This window comes from Hippocampus guttulatus, chromosome 12 (genome assembly GCF_054856545.1).
Source record: "Hippocampus guttulatus isolate MCC_2025c chromosome 12, RoL_Hgut_1.0, whole genome shotgun sequence".
Classification (NCBI taxonomy): Eukaryota; Metazoa; Chordata; class Actinopteri; order Syngnathiformes; family Syngnathidae; genus Hippocampus; species Hippocampus guttulatus.
This window is the reverse complement of record NC_141272.1, coordinates 12,326,146-12,350,377: the sequence shown is the minus strand read 5'-3', so window position 1 is coordinate 12,350,377 and position 24,232 is coordinate 12,326,146. Positions and strand designations below refer to the sequence as shown.

Sequence of the window (24,232 nt, the reverse complement as noted above, 5' to 3'; positions counted from 1 at the left end):
CATTGCTTGTGTGTGTCTTTGATTCATGAATTATTCAGGCAGCCATTTTTCATTCCTGTAGAGAACGTGTCAAAGTCAAGGCCCGGGAGCCAAATCCAGCCCGCCACGCCATTTTGTGTGGCCCGTGAAAGCAAATCATCTGTGTCAACTTCCATGATCCTTGCTTAAATCTGCACCGAAATCTCAAATTGTCATACGTCGTAAATAACGGTGACGTTTTGCAAGAATTTTGTTACCCTGTTTATATTCACTTGAGCAACAATTGAACAAATGCTTAACTGATTTCAAAACGAGTGAGCCATCATTTTTATGTGTACAAGTCATAATACGATGTGATGATTCAAACATTTATTCGGTTTCACTGTCTTGATGGCCCTCCGAGGGAAGACGTAACTCCAAAGTGGCCCGCGACAAGAATTAGTTTGACACCCCTGCTGTAGAGGTATAGTGTAAATGCGAAGAAAAAAAATATTCCCCCCCTCCAGTAGCATCTTGTGACATGGCTTTGCGGTTATAAATCTGAAATTATGGTCAGAATGTGAGCATATTAAAAATATTTTGCCCTATTTTGTATTTACATTGCCCAAAACTAACTAACTAAGTAACTAACTAATTGTGACAAGTCCAGGGTGTACCGTGCCACTTGATCTGTGATTGGCAGCAGCTCACCGAAGAAGGGCAAATGCTCTGGAAAATTGATGGACGGATGACTAATGGAACAAATATGGTGTTGCAATGTATTGATTAACCTTGAGGTCTTTGGTGATAGAACCGAGGATGCGAGAACGCGAACAGTCTGGGGAGCAGCATTCGAGAATTATGCAAAAGCAAAGTTGTGTCCAGCAGGGGGCAGCAGAGTACCTTTCAACCTTGGATGTGCGCTCAGATGTTGGAATGTGTGTGAGAATTCATATTGTCGGAGAGCACAGTAGCTAGATAGATAGTAAGAAGACACAGCATCTTTCAGTGGGTCCACAATAGCAGCTTTCATACGTTATGTGGCCCACATTAAGAAGGCATACAGTGCACTACAGTGAAGGGGTCAGAGCTCAGGGGTGTAATGTCCTTGGAGCGACGATTTCTTTTTTTTTTTGTTGTTGATGAAGTTCTCTCTATCTAAGGGGCATTTCAGAATTGGAGGACATTTTATAGCCCAACCATCAAATTTTAAATGATCCACATACATTTACTTGTCCTGAGACCAAATCTAAAAATAAATAAAGTAAATAAAAAACACAGAAAAGAATGCTTTAAAATAGTTTTTAAAATACCAAATAAACCCAGAGTACAGCATAAAATGCCATTTGTGTCTTTATTGCCTAGAAAAGTGAACGATTATTTTTCAAGAATTTTGAAGCCAAATTGTCCTCCAATTCTGGAATATCTATCTATGATTGATTTGTTGCCTGTGACAGTTTTTGGTCATGATTCAGGAGTGTTTTTGCTTGTGTTAATTTGTGTTCATTTATGTAAAACCTGACTTTAGGACTCATCAGAATAGTAGATAGGTCAGATTTCTTCTTGTAGAGTTTTATGATGACTGGCAAGATACTTTGATTCTCTCCTCTTTCATCTAGAACAGGTGTCACCAACGTGGTGCACACGGGCACCAGGTAGCCCGTGAGGACCACACCAATAGCCCACCAGTGCTAGGATTGTGATTTGCTAGTGGAAATTATAATTTAAAAATGGAAACACGGGCAATATTGTGAGACATCTTTTAGATGATCAGAGCCTGAACATTAAAATCATTAAGTATTAAAAATAACACATTCTAATATTATTAAATGTAATTTGTATAAATGTTATTTCAGGCGTGTATCAATTTGGTAGCCCTTCACACAATCAGGACACATGAAGTAGCTCTCACTCTCAAAAAGGTTGGTGACCCCTGATCTAGAACTTCTTCCAACGACAAAGGGTATGAGGGAAACGTGGTTAAGATAGCACGACTCTGTCTAACTCACTCACTCACTCACTCACTCACTCACTAACCAATATTGTAGATTCAAGCATGGGTTGACTGTCCACACTGTTTTTCGCAAGTCTCCAAACGGAATTTGGGCCCCGTTTAGACTGGGCCACATAACTGACCCATCTGACAGGTTGCTGTAGCAATGACGACGGAACAGAGGAGTTGTCCAGCACATGTAGCGTTTGACGTCACCGCTCCGCACTTCAATTGGCACCAGGGGTGTGCTGTGTGTGAATTTCAGGAAATAGTTATTTTTCTTGAACAGTCTCTTTCTGAGGCGGTTGAACCACTGTTGTTGTAATTGTTCAAAGATCGGTGTTGACTTGACCTTGAAGAATGGCTAGCAGCTACCTCGCCCACGCACACATGCACCCGATCGATGTATCCTTGATTGGTGACTTGATGTGCACTGGGTAAGATGAAACAGGTCCGTAGGCTGGGAAAAAAAAGTGCTTTGCTATCGTCAAGGAGCAACAGCTAAGTTTAGCCGGGAATCCAAAACAACTGGCTTGTCTTTCACACACAGCGACACTCAAGTAAATGTCCACAGAGTGACAACAAATACATAAAAATTAAGAAATTACAGACATTTAAATTCGCAGGAAACGTCTCGGGTTGGGAGACTGAATCCTCCAAACATCCCAGTATTGGTACAATTTAGAGTGCAACCACAGTTGTCTGAAAAAATATGAAATCTGTTCGCGCATCACCCGTGAATGTTCCGAGAAGCACTTCACGTGTGGTCCAAACTCTGATTGTATGGGGGGGAAAAAAAAGGATAAAATGTCTCATTTAATACAAATCTGTATACAGATATGTTATGAATGCCTGTTCACAGAGGGAATGATGCATTAAAACGATTAAAGTCCAAGGAGATAGCAAAACGTGAACATGTTCTCATTTTTCTGCTTTGCTAAGATCTGCCTTGGGAGATCGCCAGCTTCAAACACACCAAAATAAACAGGAACAGCAGGCGATAAGAAAAACAACAGTGGCGAGTCAGCTGCTAAGCATGCAAGATGTCATGATACATGAATATACTTGCGAAAACACACAGAGCGGCTGGATAGATAGTTTGGGTAGATCATTCATACTCGTAGGTCATAGCAGGAAAGTGGTGGCGATAATGCAGAGAGACAGCAGCGTTTCTTCAGATCAAAAATGTTGATGACATGCTGGTTACATGTGGTGATTATCCTCAGTGTGCACCAATAACGTTTAATGTGTCATTCTTAAACCTCGACACTGGATATTACTATTGTGTTTAGCTAAAATTCTACTCTTAATCATAAATGAAAAATTGAGTAGCTAGCTAGAAGATCGAATGGTGAACCCTAGCTACTAGCTAAAATGCTATCTCTTTACAAATTGTCTCTACTAGTTATTTTCCTAACATCAGATGATAGGTTGGAGGATGATCTATAAAGTACTGCAAAAGAAAAATAAATATTAAAAAAGACAGGGACGCACAGATTTGTACTATAACTTGCTACTTGCGTTGAACCACGCGGCTTTTAATGTCATGTGATTTATTGATGGCTTTTTACTGACAAGATCCACGCTATCAGTAGAATTAGCCAAAGTCTCCACACTTCTGAACAATTAGATCTATCTATCTATCTCTTTCTCTTTATTCCCCCCGCCTCTCTCGCTCTCTCTGTCTCTCTGTATATATATATATATATATATATATATATATATATATATATATATATGCCCATCTTTAAAACCCGCCTCAAAACTCACTTGTATTCTTTGGCATTTGACTCAGCATGACTCAGATTTGTTCTTGGTTTTGCTGTTCGGTGCTTTCTACCGTCTTTGTTACTGATGTGTTGCTTTACTGTTGTATATGTTAGTTGCTCCATGTACAGCACTTTGTGTGCAGCGATGGCTGTTTGAAAGTGCTCGATAAATACAGTTGAGTTGAGTTGATATATATATACATATTGCACAACTCTAATTGCCCCATGGGGATAAATAAAATTTTCTGAATCGGGGGGGAAAAAAAATATATATATATATGATAAGAAAAACCTTTATTTGTCTCACAATGGAGAAATTCCCATATATATTTGAAGATTTTTTTTTTTACTCAGTAATGTGCATTTACAATTTCTTAATAGGTGCTAGACCAATGTTTTTTGTTCCAAATTGCTGAATTAATAAAAAAGTTATTTGATCCAGGGTCTTGGAACAGGTGACATACTGTTAAATGTATTAGTGTTGTTGCAAGACAATTAGCAGACAATGCTGGCTTGTGGCTGTTTGGCACAGATTCAAGAAATTATTGTGGTTAACGTTGGCCTCCATTATCAATGTTTGAGCATGCTTATTAAATATTCACCAAACAGCCTCCATGCTGTGGAGAGAGTGGGTAAACATAAACAGAAAGTTTTCATCAGTGCAATGAAAGTTGAATGGGTTATATAGGGAAAGTGATTGCGGTGGATGAATGGCTGACTCATTAAAGCGCACAGTGGAACAAAGTCACCATTGTGCCTCAAGGACAAGTACCAGTAGATGTTTCATTGTACTAATCCTCCAAAGAAATTTGTGTTTCTCCTGAAAACAAAAAATCATGATGTGTGCACCCACTTGTATTTTTTTATTCGTCTCTTGCATTGGAATTGGAACCGAATGTTCTCTGAGTGTGTCGCTCCATTTTCTGTGTATACACAACACACAGCTGGCCGCACAGATTGTAGTGTACACAAGCTACTACCCGCGCTCGAGTATCAAGAGATGTAAAAAAAAAAAAAAAAATCCATCGAGTAAAAACACTTTGATTTTGTACTCCACGCCGCTCTCGGATTTCCATATTTTAATTCGATTGTATTGTATGGCATGGTACTGTATTGTATGGTATCGTACCGCATTGTAGTGTTCTGCACTTAACTTTAGAGTCAGCCAGTTGGTTCAAAATGCTGCTGTTCACCTCGTAACAGGAACACGGGATCATAATCCCTGTTCCCGTATCTATCCGCAGTCCACTTTATATTCTGCTATTTGTTTTCAAACCTTGAAATGGTTTCACGCAGTCTGTTTGAGCACTCCAACCCGTTGTTTTGGAGTGTACCAGCTGCTCCTTGAGCCATCACGCAATAACAAGCCGGCAGCCACCGGATGAAAGCAGCAATCAATCGTGTCATCGGTTGATCAGTCGCGTTTGCAAGTATAGCAGTGATGCCAACGCCGTATTTAGAATCCTAACTTAAAAATTATTATGTTTACATGATCAGGTGTATTTTTGATTTCCGACTCGTCCATTTCTTTGTAGTTGATTGTGTTATTTTATTTTATTCCACATTTGTTGAAAAATAGAATAATACTTTATGAAATTAATGAAAAAAAATCAAGGTTATTGACATGATTAATGACTCTATATTGATCTTTGTAGTCAGTACCAGTGCTTTAAAACTGGCAATTTAAAAGCAATGAAAAAAAATGGTTGGCAGTGCGCGAACAGCATGTAGAGTACTGGTCTCAACCGGTCCATGACACAAAAAAAGGTTTGGGGCCACTGTTGTATCGTATAGCATGTTATTGTATGGTATTGTTCTGTATCACATCTTATCATTTCTCATTGTACCACACCATATTACACCATATTATATATTGAAGGTCTTATCTCATATTGTAATGCAAGGTACAATATCGCACAATGTGCCATATTGTCTTGTCTGGTATGGTATCTCACCGTATTGTATTGTTTCGCATCTTACTGTACTGCACAGCATCGTATCCTAAAGTATAAAAAAAAAACCCTGCATTTTAATGTATAGCAGCATTAGCATATCTTAAAAAAAAAAAGAACAATTAGCTTTGTTGTTTTTAGATGTGAAAAGGTCCTCCCATGAAGTGGTGCAGATGTACCAAATAAAGTGTACAGCGGGTCTATATAAGTTGATATGACGTTCATCTTATGTTTCCTCTCCCCTCTATCACCCCTCGCTAAACCAACAGCATATTTGCTTTCACGTTGGCTCTCGGCTTCTTGACTCACACCTTCCTTATCTCATAGCTCCCCTCCTCCTCAAATCCTCCCTCCTCCACATTTTTTTTTGTACTTAACCCCTGCTGTCCACAAAAGTACAAGTCGTACCTTACCGCGCTTATGAGACAGGCGGGTCGGCTAGCACGTCTCGCATCAACACCCGCTCAACTGTCACATCAGTCTGTTTGCCGTAGGCGGTCAGCTGTTCACTTGATCATAAAGCCATCTTCCAGCTGTACCTCCAGGGGAACATTTAAGTTCCATTTTTCTTGTATTATATATGCGTACACATCATAAATACAAAAGGGAAAGATTCAAGCACTGGATGTGTCACACGCTGAGCTGGTAGGGGTCTGGTCTACATTAAGTCAGTACTTGGAAGCAAATGAACCACACCCCAAAAATATGTAATTTCGTCTTAAAATCTGCAACTTTATTTTTCGTCCTTTCTTGACTGAGCTTCTGCCAACCTACCGGTGTAGCTAGAAACTGCTGTGTGAATGGATGACAACGCTCTGACCTTTCAAGGTGATGCATAGCGGCACTACAGTGCGGCAGGACATCAGTGGGAAGTCAAGATGGCGTCTTAGCCGTGGCATTGCCATATGGAAGAATGCAGATCGATCAGCTGCATAATGACAACGTTAAAAATATTACCTTACCTCATTTGCAGCTTGTTGCCCGGCAACGTTCCCGAGTCCATGCAGGACTGTTCGCCCCCCCCTGCCCCCTGCCCCACGATCCCATGCCCCTGTTTGTACTCAAACTGCTGTCAACATGATGGAAGTGTTGAAGTCAAAAGCGAGCTCTCAGCACAGGGCCCCAAGGACATTCTGCATACTCACTGGGCTGACGCTGTGGAAAGTAACTGCCTCTGGTGGTCCCCCGATAGCATCGCTCTGGTGGTGCAGCCATATGTTGTTCATCATCCTGGCACCCTTATTGTGGACAATGTGACAACATACAGTAGGTGCTCACATTGAATGGCAACGTGATGGATGGATTGCTTTTTTTTTTAGAATACTCGTGTCCAAAAGTGCTTTTTATTGATTTATTTTTTAAACTGGGGCTAGTTGCTATTTCTTTTCATTGTGACCTGTTGTCTTTGAATGATGGTAAAATAGTCCCCCCCCCCCCCAAAAAAACAACATAATTTTGAAAAACCTCCCCCTCAAATTTTGGTTAGCTTAACACATTCAGTACTAGGCCAATTCTAGACCAAGTCTGAAAAGACGTTTAAAAACGTCTTTGGGTATGAATGAGTTTTAATGTACGAGTTCCTGCTCTTTTTTTTTTTTTTTTTTTTTTTTTTTTGCTTGCGTCACTTCTATCCCATGCACTGCTTTGCTCGCTTGCACCCAATCAGCGTGATCAATTGTCACCGATGGCCACTGCCATTTTGCATACTGCCGATCGATGGCTCATTCATTCAAATCAAATCAAATCAAATCTATGAAGCACGATGACACAACTCTCTTAACTCTTCACAATTGCAAACGTTGCTTTCTGCACGTTTCTTCTGATTTTTGCTTTCCTACTGCGGACTTGAATGAAAAAAAAACTGTTGCTTTTTTTTCCCCTGATGAAATAAGAGAATCTACACTTTCTTTTGGTAGGTTTGGCGCTTATAGTGTCGCAGAACAAAATATTCTGAGCCTTTGGTTGAAGTGGTCTAAAATGGCAAGCAATTTAGAGTGAGTTTTGTTTTGAAAACGGCCTAGCGGTGAATATGGCCTCCTACTGTATGGAATCACATTATATCGTGTCATGTCACAGTTTTATTGGATCATTATTATCCTACGCAACAAGAGAAAGCAATGAAAAATAGAACATTGTTCAAAGTAAAGGACAAGGTACCGTTTTTTAAAAAATGTTAAGAGTCACATTTATGGACACACACCACAGTCAATGACTCACACAGTCTGAGTCATTGGCTGTTTGGTTCATTGACTGTCAGTGAGGTGTGAGATATGCCAAGCTGGCAAATCTTTTCGACAGTAAATACTTCCTAAAAAGAAATGTCCCAAAACAGCCCGCAATTGTCATTTACATGGGAACTCATTGTTGGCGTGCTGTGTGGTGGAGTGCGTAAATGCCACTGTGTAACCGGGAGTTGTGGCTTCCACCGCAGGAAATGCAGGATGTTTTTTTGTAAGGTTCCCACAGTAGCATTTCCTCGCTTTGGCCCGCTCACAAAAAGCATCTGTCAGGGCAAACGTTGCCACCCAGTTGTCACGGTTACAGCAATCACAACAGGACCTGGGGTGCATCGATACACATGCAGTATTATCACAAAACTGTCATGAACAGAGGACTCAATCCTACCAAAAACGCCCGCAAAAAAAGTTCACATTGGAAATTGGTGAAATCACTTCCAACGTTCAAATGTTGCTATCTCTTCAGTAACATATTCGAATTGTAACTGTATAAAACGAGTTAACCACTGTGAGACCAGCAAAAGAATACTTGTATCATGACCTACCGACCTATCAACCTTACATTTGCTTACAAATACAGTGGCACCTCGATATACAAGTTAAATTTGTTCTGTGATGAAGTCGCAAAACATTTGGAGCTCAAGTCATCTTTCTACATTGAGGTAAATGGAAATGCACTTCATCCGGACCATAAATGATGATGATTATTATTTTTTTTTATCGGAAATCTGTACCCAGCATGATATCCAGTACTGCATAAAGCCAGGCATGAATAACATTTGCTGCCCATATAACCTGCAAGCATGGGCAATGTGTAACAACGTTGGAGTTACTTACAATCATTTATTTTTGGGGGAAATGTGTATCACAAAAAGGCAAGGAAAAATAAAAGTCACATACCCAGCGCTTGTGAACTGAGATCTCATAGTATCAAATCAAAGTTTTGTGCGACTTAAGAATATCCATCCATCCATTTTGCGACCCGCTTTATCCTCACAAGGGTCGCGGGGGGTGCTGGAGCCCATCCCTGCTGTCTTCGGGCAGTAGGCGGGGGACACCCTGAACCGGTTTCCAGCCAATCGCAGGGCACACAGAGACGAACAACCATCCACGCTCACACTCACCCCTAGGGACAACCTGGAGTGTTCAATCAGCCTGCCATGCATGTTTTTGGAATGTGGGAGGAAACTGGAGTACCCGGAGAAAACCCACGCAGGCCCGGGGAGAACATGCAAACTCCACACAGGGAGGCCACAGCTGGAATTGAACTTCCTCTGCACTGTGCGGTCAACGCGCTAACCACAGGACCACCGGGCCGCCATAAGAATGTTTTCGCCCTTATTTTATTAGAATTTATTAGAACGCCAAGAAACACTTATCAAACAATAGTCTTCCTCTAAACAACCATTCACGTTCACAACGAATGTAACTAAAGCAGCAGTCATCTGTGCAGAAGCATCCGAAGGCCCCCCCCCCTCCCCCGAGAGGATTGAGCACTACACACAACAATCTTCATTCAGCTACTCTTCCTTGTCTAAGGCTTTAGGAATGAAGCTGCAGTTGGCATGCTAATGAGCACACCACCCGGACACAAGTCCTTCGTTTGTAGTTTTTCTGCTTGACAGGTGGCATCCCAGTGATGGATGTGTTTGTTTCCGACCGAAACACAAACGCAGTGTCAAGTGTCCCCCACTGTACGCAACCTTACTCTGTTTCCTCAGTGTTACACTCAACTCTGGTTTTCAATTCCACATTTGCTACGTGGGTACCTTCCGATCATTAATCAACGGGCATACACAAGCACAGACATAAATCTCTGGGATTTAAAGGCGGATGTCAACGCTTAACTTTTGTTTGGAGAAAAGAAGCAACAAAACAGTGAGGAAAAAGGTCTTTATCACCTTCAAGCACACCAAGCGAGAAGGAGAACGAAAGGTTGTTTTTATTCACACGGCAAGCAGGGAGATTGGTGCCCAAAAGCGATGTGTGTCCCACCCCGCCCCCGACACCCCCTCCCCTCACCGCCCCAGGTTATTGGCCGACACTGCCCCCACTCCCATTGCGACAAACACAAAAGATGTCTTCGGATAATCTCAAGGAAAGAAGTGCTACTCTTTTATTCCTCCCCTCGTTCTGTTCCATCCTCTTGGCGACGTTGAAAGAGAAAGTCAACAAGGCGGCAGGACGAGGAGGACAAACAGGGAGAGGAGGGGGCTCACAAAGGGTCCTTGACATCGATGACTTTTTTTCAAATTATTGATACAGACACTGATAAAGTGGCACCAGACATTATACGTGACAAAAAGTCAGAGGCTTCTGTTTAACCAATAAATTAGACAGTCAGAAGTCAGACTACACTCCTTACTTCCACCTCAATCTTAATTCTCACCTGAGCAAGAAATTATGGACAGTTGCAGGCTTCCGATTGTGATTTTATTTTCCTCAAAATTGCGATTGCGATTTGATTTGCTCTTTTTTTGGGGGGGAAAATCCTTTTCTAATGTACTTTATTTACAACAATTCATCTTTATGACAACAACCAACATTAGATCTAGTAGATGTATTATAGGATTAGGAGCATTTCCACTCTGTTTTTCATGACAAACTCATATTCAGTTTTTATGAGCAATTTTTTAAGCCGGTGCCGGTCCCTATCGCCCGCTATATCTGACAGGTTCCGGGCGGCAGCAAATGGAGCTTGTGGAGCTCGCTGACAAAACATTGGAGGATAACGAGAGTCTCCTCTATTTACTTGTTGTTAAAAGGAAGGCTAATGAGGAAACAATTATTCAAGACCACAGCAAGCGAAAGGAGCACTGCAGCCATGTAGAGACTAAGGAGTATAATGCCGCGGTATGCTAGCAGTTAGCGCCGAGACACAATAACAAACGACAGCAATTGAGGAGATCGAGCATGATAACTTTTGAAAGTTTCTTTTCTTTTTTTTTTTTTACCCCAAAGTGCAGCCAAGTGGAGATTGCAGTGTACAAAACTGCAGTGTCTACCTCTAAAGGCACAGTTGCCCCTACTTGCCATCTAGCCACAAACACAGAGATGATTCAGCAACCTATGGGTCACCAATTTACTACCGTATTTTCCACACTAAAAGGCTCACTGGATTATGAGGCGCACCTTCAATGAATGGCCTATTTTGTAATTTTTTTTATACATTGTGCGCACCATTATAAGACGCAATCTACAATGCATCCACTAGATGGAGCTACACTCAAGGAAACGCGAACAGAACGATCACATGTCAGTAAAACGTATTTAATAAAGCAGCGACACAGTTCACTTAACCAACAGCAAGTTATAACATTGACTCGTTAACGTTGAACTCTCTTGCCGCTGCTCTATTTCCGTGTTCAACTGCGTAACCCGATCGCCTTTAGCTTTGTCAGCATGTCTCGAGCAAGGAGCCATTTTGGGGTCGAAATATTTCCGTAATGACCATACACAAGGCGCATCGAATTTTAAGGCGCGCTGTGAGCTTTTAAGAAAATGGAAGGCTTTTAGGTGCGCCTTTTAGTGCGGAAAATACGGTACGACAAATGGAAAAGCATCGTGCAAAGTAGTTACGTGCAATATGAAAGGGGCTAGAAGCCCATCAAACACCTTTTGGATGGACTACAACCAAATATTGAGCCATGTTCCAATTAGGGGTTGATGGCCAGTGCAGTGTCGAGGTATCTCCAAGTGGCTCTCTTTTAAAACACGTTTATTTTTCATGTTGCAATCAACAGTTAGTCAAGTTTAAGTGACAGTATTTGCTACGAGACTGAACGCCCACACGTGACACAACATCCAAACAGTGAGAACATTCAATACGGTGTCCAATACACACACACATACACACACACACACACACACACACACACACACACACACACACACACACACACACACACACACACACACACACACATACAATACTGTTGGCATTTATCTTGTTCTGTTGTTGTTGTCTGTGGAGGTGAACAAAGATGGTGACCACACAGCTGTTTCAACCTCAAAGCTGTCAAGCTGCCAAAGCGGTCCACCGCAGGGAGGAGGAGAAGACCCAACCCCCCCTCCCTGCCTGGTAAGTGCATTTCAAACTCCTTGTCAGTGAGTGTATTCACTGGACACATCATTAGGAACACAATCTGAGGAGATCCAATACAAGAGCTATATCATAAATGCACCGATATCTCGGAATGACAAAGTGCAGTGCAGCTCCTGGATTGACAGGCATTAGGTGTACCTAATTTGGTGTCCAGTAAGTACGATAAAGTTCCCACAAGTTTATTACAGCCTCCCCCCCAGCTGCTTAACAGCCATTAACGGGGCCTAAGCTCGGCGACTGCAGTGTGCAGGTTCCAATCTTTTGAATCTCTTTTTCTCCTCAGCAAATTCAAGAGTGAAACCTTTTAGTCCCAAAGTATCAGATCATCAGCGGTCCGAAGTCCTCACAGGGATGAGGGAAAGGCCACAATATTAGGCACAATGGGACAAGCTCAAGAGATGTCACAGAAAAGCTGCCTTGGTACGGATGATAATGCTCTTGATTGACACTCATTCCTGTTTGTAGAGCTCCGGCAACTAGTTAACATACCAGTATACAGTAGTCGAACCTCATTACAACGTACCTCAAGGGACATAACTAATGTCTCCGTTATTCGGGTAGTTCGCTGTAACAGTTGAAATGGCCGCTAACTACGATGTAGAATACAGGATCAATATTTATAGATGTAAAAACATGAACATGTAATCCAGTATAAACATGTCGATAAAAATGTGTACACAGTATGAAGAAAATATTCAGTCAGCAAATGAAACCTGCCTACTCCAGTTCAGTATGCGCCGCTCCCCGAAGCCTTTTACGATCATCTGTTGGCCTCGAACTGTGTCAGGACCCCGCCCCGTGCCTCCGGAAGTACAACAACGTATCGAGTCGCTAAATAGCATTGCTAAGTGGGGAATCCCACGCTGTACATTTTCTTCCAAAGCAAGGTTGTGGCTGCAGTTAAGCTTCCCACGGTTTACTGTAACAAAGGCCTTTTCACTATTTTGTGGGGGAAAAAAATCTGCTTATTTTAATGAGGCTTACATTATAAAGGCATATGGCAAATGAATTGCGTGAAATCGGGACTTGTGAACGTTATCTGGGTGAAAACGTTGTACAAGGGTTCGACTAACATATACACAGATGAATACAATGCATATTGATACATTTCCCATATTTGCTACATATCTATCTGTATATCTATCTCTCTCTCCATATATATATATACAGTATATATATATATATATATATATACAGTATATATATAATATATATGTATATGTATATATGTATAGCAGAGCCACTCATTCCTGCCGACTGCTGTCAGGGTACTGAATAGACGCACCTGAAAACCTGGACTCTACCCCACTCACCCATTTTAAATAGCACAGCCACCTTATGCAGCATATATGCAGTTGCATATATCCTTATATCTTATATCTAAAATTTTATATTGCATTCGGTACTGTGTACAATTCATTTTTAAAATTGATTTTGTGCATGCAAATACTTCATGTTTTTCTACTTTCTTCCCTCCAAATTTTGCTGCTGTAAATTGCAAATGTCTCCATTGTGAGACAAACAAAAGTTTTCTTATCTTACATACGTCACAATCGTGAATGGATGTCAACCAGCATCACGGAACACATCAAACTGGAGCATTATCATCTCTCTAAAGGCACAATTTGCTTTGAGGTGTACCTAATATTGTGGCCAGTGTAAGTCAGATCAGACTGCGCAGGTGCGCAACAACACAGCACGAGAGGGCATCCACAATGACAGTTGTCACGGGGTAAAAATGTTCACCGGGTCCGCGTTGCGCGTCCGTTATCCGACATGATAGCCTCACATCTGCTGCTCTCCGTTCTCCGGGTACTCCGCCAGACTGTTGAGCGCCTTCTCCTCGCTCTTGGAGTGCAGCGTGTCGTCGCCTTTCCTGGAGGGTTTCTTGGTGGCCCGCGACAGCTTCCTCCTGAACGTATCGCCGGCCAGGAAGTAGAGGATGGGGTCCACGCAGCTGTTGAGGCTCGCCAGGCCGCGGGTCACCTGGTAGGTGGCGTAGACGCGGTTGTTAAAGTCGCACATAGCCGGGCTCTGGAAGTACAGCCGGGCCCGCATGTTCAGGTTCTTCATGACGTGGAAAGGCATGTAGGAGACGGCGAAGACGGCCAGGACGATGATAACCAGGTGGATGGATTTCTGCCGCAGGTGCGCGTTGTTCATGTCGTTGCGGATCAAGGCTTTGACGATCATGCCGTAGCAACAGAAGATGATGATGAACGGGATGCAGAAGCCAAAGACGGTCAACGTCATGCTGTAGATGAAGTAACCGGGCAGCTCATCCTCCGTGGTGGTGTCGTAGCAGGTGGTGGCGTTGCGCTTGGAGCCCGTCCGCGAGTAGTAGAGAATGGGCGAGATGGCGAGGACCACCACGCCCCACACCAGCGCACTGGTGATGACGGCGTTTTTCTTCTTGAGCCGGCCCAGGGACTTGAGCGGGTGCACCACGCCCGTGTAGCGGTGCACGCTGATGCAGGTGAGGAACAGGATGCTGCCATACAGGTTGACGTGGAAGATAAAGCGCTGCAGCCGGCACAGCACGTCGCCGAAGATCCAGTCAGTCTTGTTGAAGTAGTAGAAGATGAGGAAGGGCAGCGAGAGCACGTAGCAGAAGTCGGCCAGCGCCAGGTTGAACATGTAGACGGAGATGCTGCTCCACGGCCGCATGTGGCACACGAACATCCAGATGGCCAGGCTGTTGCCGACCAGGCCCGTGATGAACACCATGATGTAGACGGTGGGCAGGTAGTAGAACTGGAAGCCCGTCTTGGTGAGCGAGCATCCTCGAGAGTGGTTGTGCAGATCGCTCACGTTCAGCAGGGAGCTCAGGTTGAGGTCAGAGGTCATGGTGTCCGTCAGGGGCAGGGGCTTGACCTTTGACTGGAGAAAATGATCGAAAATATTAAAGGAAGCAGACATTTTAGAGACAAATTGCGTTGCTGGTGAGAAGAAGGGACGTTGGACTGCATTTCCTTGATGGGGGATAAAATCACTTTATTCATTTCCATTCATACTCTATGCCGCTTATCCTGTTCTGGGTTGTGGGGAGCTGGAGCCTCTCTCACCTGACTTTGAGGAATAATGGCAGCATATCCCCTAGACCAGGGGTCATCAATTCCGGTCCTTGAGGGCCCCCATCCTGCATGTTAATCGGTGTCTCCCTCCTCCTTCTCCGAACACGCCCGATCCAAATGATCAGAAACGTCATCGAGCTTCTGAAGAACTTTCTGATGAGCTAAAACATGCAGGATAGGGGCCTGGAGGACCGGAGTTGGTGACCTCTACCATAGACTCAATCCCAAGGGACGTTTAGAAACAGACAAGCTTTTACGTTCTTCGTGATCATTGCCTCAATGATTTTGTTTTGTTTTGGGATTTTTTTGGGGCGTGAGTATTCTGAACCACGTACGCCATGCCAGTTTTCTTGGATCCAGCTGAATTTCCCACAGGCGATGTCGCGTTATGCTTCTTTAGAGCACAAACTCATGGAGCCAAAATAAACAGCACCTCTGCTGGTTGCAGCCAAGTAGCGCACAATTTTTTTCCACCCTACATTGCTTCAAAGCACGATTGATCAATTCCATGCAATCGATCGTAAGTGAAATGGATTCATTGATGAACTCGTTCACTCCCAAAGACGTTTTTAAACGTCTTTTCAGACTTGGTCCAGAATTGGCTGGTACTGAATGAGTTAACATTTTCAACCCTTGTCGCAAGGGAAGGTGTAGCCACAGATGAGCTCTATTTGGTTTGAGAACAGTTTTCCACGTCTAAATAATACCATGGGGGTCTGTGAAAACCACATCACATTGAACAAGTCAGTCAATGTACGAGACATGCTGCCAAACAACAACAATGAGGAGAACAATTGCCTGCCTTATAAATTTTACTCATCAAGGAGGTGCGTTTTATCCCCCCCCCCCCCAAAAAGATTGCTGCAGCAAATACGATATTTATAGTATGTAACACTACAGCGCTATAAGGCAACAGGAACAGGATAAGCTAAAAGAAGTGTGTTCAGTCTCGTCACTTCTTCATCAAGTGTATGCGGAGTTGTTAACCGGACGATTTTCTCACCGATTACTGAATAGCAGTGCTTTGTTATCCGTATGGTCAAAATCAGTGCCTGCTTTTATCAGATTTTGCCAAATACGTGTTGAGCCGCACCTATCAATAGCATTCACACCTGATGCTAACTTGTTTTGTTAATCTTGAATTTAAATTACTGTATTTCTAACATGTATATCATTTTGACACCAAAAGGGTCGAGCCGAGATCTGAACCATGATTTATTTATTTTTTGCCGTGAGATGGTGGTGTTCATCACTAAATCGACTTTATTTTCCAAAGGACCTCTGCACACTGAGCGATGCGGCGGAACTTCACTCGATCCTCGGGCACTGTGTGGGATTCTGCTTCAGGGTTTCACCAGTGGCTGACTGTCAACCTCTGGTTTTACGGCAATTCCAAATTTGAATCACAGTTGCATGCTGCGGTAATATCGCAAATTAGAGCCGATCAAAATGCACGGAGACTTTCAATTTATAACCGAGCGAGACATATCCACTTAACCACACTTAGAATTTCATATGTATCTTTGGATGAAATAGTAACACAAAAATATACGCAAGCGGCATAAGTACCATAACATATTCAAATAAATGGGAACGGGCCCCGCCTTTCAGTGCATCCCCCATTTTCCCATCTTTATTCAAACCTTTATCCTCTTTCTGTAGCAACCTATGTGTGCTCTGACTGACAGTCCATCTCGTTATGCATTTAAAAAAGTGCTACGGTAGAACATTTTATTTGAGGAGCCTCAGAATGCATTACAGGTTCGAAGAGTTCACATTGCAAAAAACTCCTTATGTTAAATTGCTCAATGTGTGGGGGTGAGTGGCCGACCGTCATTTTTTTGTGATGATCGGGTGCTCGTCAGATCCAAATATTTTATTTTATTCTTATCCCAACTCGTTGCCAGCCAATTGCAGGGCACACATAGACAGACAAACCATTTGCACTCACAATCACACCGATGGCAAATTTAGAGTCAACAATTAACCTACGGTGCGTGTTTTTTGGAATGCGGGAGGAAACCACGCAGGCACAGGGAGAACATGCAAACATTACACTGGAAGGCCAGGGCTGGAATCGATTAAATCCACAACCTCTGCACCGTGAGGTGGACCATGGTATCTATCTATCTATCTATCCATCTATCTATCTAGTTTGTTTGTTTTGCTGAGTATGACTGTGTATGGATTGCATTGCAACAGTTGGCTACATGCATGTATTCCCATTCACATGCAGAAGTAGTTGCGCACAAACGTCACTTGCGGAACATGCACAAACACACGCACACACACGTGCGCACACACACAGACGCACACACGCACGCACGCGCGCACACACTCACACACAGGCGTAGTGTACTCACCACGCGGGTCCACTTGTAGCCCACATTCCTTTTCCCACTCGGGAGATAATAAAAAAGAGCGAGACTGAGTCAGGTGTCCCTGGTCGGTCCGCTGAGGCGCTTGGAAAAGTTGCGCACTTTCGACCTTGCATGGGCTGACGCACCGAGGCAGTGTGTGCGTTGCGTGTGAAAGTCAGTTACGTGTGGAGAGAGGGGGGGGGGGGTTGTATGAGTAAGGGGGAAGTTGAAGGTGGCCAGCAACAAAACTGCGCTGGTGGAGGGACGAGCAACAGAAAGAAAGAAAGAGACAGCTGCAGGCGCTGGCATGAATGAGCTGAGAGAGCAAGGGGAGGGGTGGGGGGCGAGAGAGAGAGAGAGAGAGAGAGCGAGAGAGAGAGAGAGCAAGTGAGAGGGAGAAGGAGGGAGGGGCAGAAGAGCCACAAAAACCACTCACAGGCTTCCCGGACCGCCTTCTCCACCTCCTCCTCCTGTTACTGAACTTTAACCCGTGAAATACGTAAGAGATTATAGGATGATCCCTCATAACAATTATAACCCAGATCTCGACTACATACAAATTATTTTAAGGGCCCTACAATGCGTGTTGCGGTGCTTTTTGACGTCGGAAAACAAACATTTGAAAAAGGTTATTCGCCACGTGATTTGGAAGATATCGAGGTACAGTACATTGTGTCACAACGTTGTTGGATACAGCACAGCTGTGGCATCTCATGACATCCAATAAGAAGAGCTGTGTCAAATTGTGCCTGGGCAAAGATGAGAATGCTCATTTTGGATTAAACTCTTCCACTGAGCGAATTACTGTGCATTGAATGTAATGTCGGAGATGAAGTGATTCTTTATCACTTTTTACACCAAGTGTCACCTAAAAAAAAATTCACTCTCCAACCCCCGCCGGTCCCCCCAAAAATGTATAAACCACACATGGACAACACACGCACACAAAAAAAAACCCTCATGACCAGAAAAACGTGCACACACAAGTAAAACTCACACAAACCCCTCACACACAGAAACACACACACAAAACCAAAAGTGAGAAAAAAAAAGAAAAACACTAAAATACATTTATTTAATTTCCCCTACTTGAATTTAAATACATTTTTATTTGTAAAAAGTAAATCTGAGGTAATATGGAACACGGATTACGGAAGATAATAATGGTGAGTTTTCATTAAATGTGAGTACATTTGGAATTTGAAACACCATTCGACAAGTATATTAATTGATCAATTTTAATGATTAATTTCCTTTTTAATTGAATCATTTCTATATCTAAATGACTGTAGAAAAGAACAGAGGAAAAAAAAAGACAATGAAGATGATGCTCCATTTTGATTGAACCAGTCATTTTGCAAATATTCAATTCAATCACATTATTTTAAACAAATGAACAATTTAAATGACATAACTTTTACTTTTTTCGAGAACATCTATTTCAAATGAGGACTGAGGATTAGCATCTTTGTACAGCCAGTATTTGTGGGACGTCTTTAGTGATTGTTCTCATCAGATTGTGCGGGTACCCACCCAATGTTTTGTATGCATGCGGTGATAGCGGTTGTGGCTTTATAATCATTCTCTTGTCTAAAAGAATCCTCTGCAGTCGTTAGGAAAGGCCAAGCGGGGCAGCGGACTATAAATAAAAGCAACAAGTTCATCAGGACTGTCACTTGTGTGTCTCCTGCAAGACTAGACAGCACAATGCAAGGGAGAACAAATGGTGCTTGGCAGCAGGCAAGGATGCGAGCCGAAAGGTTAAGTTAATAACATTGTGACGCCCAACATCTCAAAGGAGAGCCAAAGACCGCAGCAATAATCTCATTTATTCCTGAAATGTCTATCTAGAAACTAGGTCCGGACCAATTAATCGGCCCGGCTGATATTAGCCCTTTTAAAATTGGCACAAATTCATTGTCTTCTCTACCCCCGCCCCCTCCAATAAAATAAAATCATTCAACCCCCACTCCCTCAAATCACCCCATTTTTGCTAATCTTTCTCTGTTGCAAAGCTAAACAAATACTCAAGGACACATTTTTTTAAAACATTCAATACGCTGCCTGTAAATCATATTGTTCACTGCTGCAAGCAGTGAGATCCCTAAAATGATGATGACCGATCAAAGAAAAAATGAGGCGAGATACAGGAGTTTTGTCTCCATATTAGTGCTCCAGAAGGCGAGATACAAAGGGCTCTATTTTCGTACAAAGGTGCACGCACACTCGATGTAAAAATGGCTGAATCTTCATTTTCATGTCAAGGCAAGTCGAATTTACTGTGTTTGGGAATTTGCCAGACCGCGTTGTACGTTTCTGGGCGTTCCGGCGGACCGAGGGCATTCGCCATTACATGCCCCCACTGCACCTGACAATTTAGTGACAGAAAGTAGACTAGACTTTAGACAATGTAATAGCAGGTCTAAGTTGTGGCACTGGTGGCGAATTTGATCGACGTGCAGGCAGACAGATTCTGTGCCCGCTGATATGGATGGTGGATTTCATCGTAGTTCATTCATATATATGAGAACAGTGTGCATGCAATCCTCTGAATCATTGTCAAAATAAATTAATTGAAGGCATTATTATTATTATTATTGTTATTTTCATCTTTATTTTTGGGGTTAAAACACCCCCCTAGGTTGCAGCCCAATTATGCTATTCAGAGTGGAAGGCGGTGTTCAAGTGTCTGTGATAGACCTAGCCAACTTTATACGATCCACAAGTGGATGTCTGCTTACGGTGAATTAAGAACGTACTTTGTGAACGTACTTTCCATCTTTTGCATAGACTCCAGTACACCTCTCCTGTGCTGAATTTAAAGGGAATGAGTCAAGCCGCTTTCTTTGGCCTGGAAGCAAGTCGGCTGTGTTCACTCCCTCAATGGCGCAAACATCCCTTTCTGAATGCGCTCATTTAAGAAAATATCTAAAAGCAAGGAAACCCCACCCATGCGCACAGTTGGACTGCATGAAAATAGGGCTCAGTGTCAGAGAGTGCATTTAAAAAAACGTTTCTACCAACTGCTCTTTGGCTCATGGGCCGCTAAGATTGATTTGAATGCAATGACTTGGCAAGGTGAGCGGAGCTCTTTTGCCCTTGCTCATATACATTTCAAGTCTCTTGACATTTACAGAAAAGCCACTTAAAGCTTCTTGTATGGAAAACCGCGCTAATGTCGCTAAGTGGACTCTCTGAGTACGAGGCCGTGTTATCAATCTAAATTAAACTAAGCGATGCGTCGGTTCAAGACATTTGGGTCGGAGTTGCATGCGAGTATCGAATAGATTTAATTAAACAAACTTACGCTTTATCTTGTCTCATCATTGGAAGATTCCATTACACTCACTATGGTCACGAAGATTGTACAAATATTGTTGGTATTTTGGCGAAAAATAGGACTCAAAATTCAAACATTCGCTTTTTTGGGAGGCTTTTGTTTGATGCGTGCTCATTTAAAATACTGGATTGTGACCGTTGGAATATATTTTTCATTTTAGTCAATGCGTTCCTTGTAATTGCCTCGTGACCACTTTCGGCCTAAGTCAATGTGGTCAGGACAAGTGCTATATAAATAGTTATTTGTACTGGGTCGTATTTGCTGTTTTGTAAAGAGTATGTGATGACAATTGTCCGGTTTCAAAAAATTGCTTGGAAAATTTCTATGTTGTATAAAAAAAACAGCAACATTGTAAATTTGTAAAGTAAAACATGAAATAAACAAAAAAAAAATGCCTCTTTAATATATCACACAGGATGGGACTGTGACCATTTGGTTTAAAACACGGAGCAGGCGCTGCGGGAGTTTGTACGTTTTAATAAGAAAGTCATGTTTTAATTTTGGAGTTATAGTAATGATGTAACGGTTGCCTTCAATCATTAAAAAATTTTTTTGTAATCTTCATAGCCTTTTATTGGGTTTGCAAGATAATTTGGGGTTTAAATAAGCAAGGAGCTCCTTTTACAGACAATGGTAAAAGAATAACTGTGATTTTCAACGGTCCGTTTTCTCATTAGCACACAAGAAATATTCAATGTTCGTCTTCATTTGTGACGGTAAACAGCTTTCCTCTGATTGGCCAGTTACCAATCTGAGGGCGTCCTGTCTTTGCCTTTGTCATTGTTTTGGCTCTGTTGGAATTCAATGGGCCAGAATTATTCTGTGTTTGGCAAATTTCGGCCACGTCAAGTCAACCCAAGTGTTCACAGAAGCTACAGTTACAAGCAACAGAGCCTCACATCCACACACACTCTTAGTGAGCTACAGTTGTTTGTTTACTTACAAACCTGGCTTGTCGAGAACATGAAGAAAATAGAAATGGAAATCGTGTCCGCACTGAGTAATACCAATGAGCACGCTCACCAGTACACCCAGCAACCTTCTCAGCGTCATTATAATAATAACAAGAAGGCACCCGTTGTGGGCCTATAGTGTAAAGCAGCGCATGATCCAATTCCTGCGGGTTCTGACCTATATTTTTTGACATTCTCACTGCACTGGCTCCAATGACACCCCAATCAGCATCACCAAGCCCACTTTCCCGCTTGTGTCATTTTAATTACCGTCGGCGGGATCCAAAGCCACAGTCCGATGCTGCTGACCTCACACGGCTGGAGCATCCTCCTCTTTCTTTAGGGAAATGAACTTGGACGTGTGTTGTATTACTCCAATTTGTTGTAATGTTATTCATAACTTTTGCGTTGTGCATTGCTCCCCTTATGGGTTTGTCTAGTGGAATTTCCATTTACTGTCATTGCATCAATTCTGATTTGCACGCTTACTCTCCACTCGAACAACACCAGCACTACACCGAGCTGACTGGATTGTATGGATCTGCTCCCCGTTTACCATCCTATCTTCTTCCAGGTTCTGTTTCCCATGAGAGTCCACATTCCAGACGCCCGCTGAGCTCAGCTGGCTTGAATATCAGCGCGTTCGCTTTGCGCACGTGCATTCGGTCAGTTAATGCCTGTTCTTTTCTCCATGGGCTTTGTCTCCGTTACCCTCTCTTTGCAATGCGTCATGTTCCCGATGCCATTATTTTATGACTTGTACATACATCACATAAATGGAGAGAGAGCTTGATGGATGATCAGAAATCCGGTGTCTCGACCTGCTGATGGAGCAATGCATCAGCTGTCATTCAGCCAAGCTCCTGGTTCATAATATAACCCCAACACACACACACACACGCACACACACACACACACACACACACACAATTACACTTCCCATAACCTTGGTTAAGAATGAGTATCCCTGCAATCCTATTATTCTCCTTTTCCAGGGTTGGATGGCAGAGGCAATAGCTTAAGCTAGGAAACCCAGACTTTCCTCTCCCCAGCCACTTCACCTGGCTCTTTCGAGAGGTTGGGGGAGTGAGGGGGTGGTCCCAAGGTGTTCCATCAACCAGCTGGGCTTTATACTACAGTCTCTCGAGTGTGTATTTGTCATCCTCAGGGCCTCCTCCTGGTGAGCTGTACCCAGAACACTTCACCAGGAAGATGTCCTAACCAGATTCCCCAGCCACCTCATCTGGCTCCTCTTAAAAGAAATGAGAACTCAAGAGCGAAAAGCAAATAGCAGGAAGGAGAGCACTAGAATTATATGGTGATCTTTTTTTTTTTTTCATGATTGCATAAAAATGTAAATTATGTTTAGTTTTCTTGATTAAAATATTTTTCATGACTGTAAAAAATACAAAATATACTATTGTTAATAAATTGTAGTTGTTCATGACTTTGCAAATTGTGGTTTCATATTATGTGGAAAATTCATCCCTGATTGTTGTGCTGCAAAATCCAAATTTTAAAAGACTATATTTTTTGTCCATTGTTTACTTTCATGCCGTAGAACAAGCTTTGTATGTGAATTGACACTTGTATGTAAATTTTATATTGTGTACATAAACATTTTCAAAAAAAATTCTAGGAAAATGACGAACATGTAAGTGCATTCTGTTATAAATCCATTAAAAAATATTCTCGTAGAATTTGATACATTGCAAAAATCACACATTTTTCAGTAAGAATAAACTAACGCGCAAAAAAAGAGTCGTTTGCACAGTAAAATTTTAACTAGCACTATATTTCTGTCGTTTGAGTTTTCAAATGTTTCCTATGAAAAGGGGTGTGGCACAAAATAATTTAAAGTGGTACAAAAACTGAGTGTCTGTTAAAAAAATATTTAACATGGAAATAAGTAAGGTAAAAGGTAGAAAACAGTGAGTTGCACACACACACACAAAAGGTCATACACAGTCAGGATTTGTAGTGTGCCACAACAACAACAACAACAAAAAACAGTTGTGAAGTGGAAAGCTGAAATAGTGTTTATTACCGCATATTCAAATAATTTCAAACTGTTACATTACTGTAGAGCCAAGCTGATTTTCAGACATTAGTCAGTATTCATGTACTGTACTGTATTTCCATCAAGACTTACACAACCTGTTTTGTGGAGCCACACTATTATTTGTGCAGAAAAGCATTATTTGTGCAAAAACTTACCTGGTGATACTTCCATAAAACTAAACTGTCACACACCACAGACCACAAAAGAAAGGTCGGTTAAATTAGGCACCCCAAAACCTACACGTGCACACACAGGTCAGCTACTCGTGGGGCTTCAACTGCTTTGAAGAGACGAAACTCCACAACCACTTTTGAACATGTTTTACACCCCACATGCAAATTTTCACCAAATGTCGATAAGCTCAATCAACCTAAGTTGCGGTGGCAGCCTCTTGCTGCGTGCGGTACACTCGATGGACGTGTGAATGTC

The 24,232-nt window shown here is 42.4% G+C and overlaps 1 protein-coding gene and 1 long non-coding RNA gene across 2 annotated transcripts in view; one reads left to right on the top strand and one right to left on the bottom strand.

Annotated features, from left to right (window-relative positions):
* LOC147197439 (uncharacterized) overlaps positions 1–23,408 on the top strand; it is a 68,081-nt gene extending 44,673 nt beyond the window's left edge. The window contains exons 3-5 of the long non-coding RNA XR_015102476.1: positions 11,883–11,990; positions 13,839–14,003; positions 22,316–23,408. This is a non-coding gene — a long non-coding RNA (uncharacterized LOC147197439). The remainder of the gene's footprint in view (positions 1–11,882; positions 11,991–13,838; positions 14,004–22,315) is intronic.
* Positions 11,611–17,654, bottom strand: p2ry1 (purinergic receptor P2Y1). The gene is made up of 2 exons (XM_086125554.1): positions 17,452–17,654; positions 11,611–14,894 (listed from the first exon to the last, which is right to left on the bottom strand). The coding sequence occupies exon 2, from the start codon at positions 14,859–14,861 to the stop codon at positions 13,800–13,802; it is 1,062 nt and encodes a 353-aa protein (XP_085981680.1). The 5' UTR covers positions 14,862–14,894; positions 17,452–17,654; the 3' UTR covers positions 11,611–13,799.
* Positions 23,409–24,232: the final 824 nt, after the last annotated feature.

Excerpts from the sequence above, each read along its gene's own strand:
- p2ry1 (XM_086125554.1), bottom strand. The coding sequence starts at position 14,861 with ATGACCTCTGACCTCAACCTGAGCTCCCTGCTGAACGTGAGCGATCTG.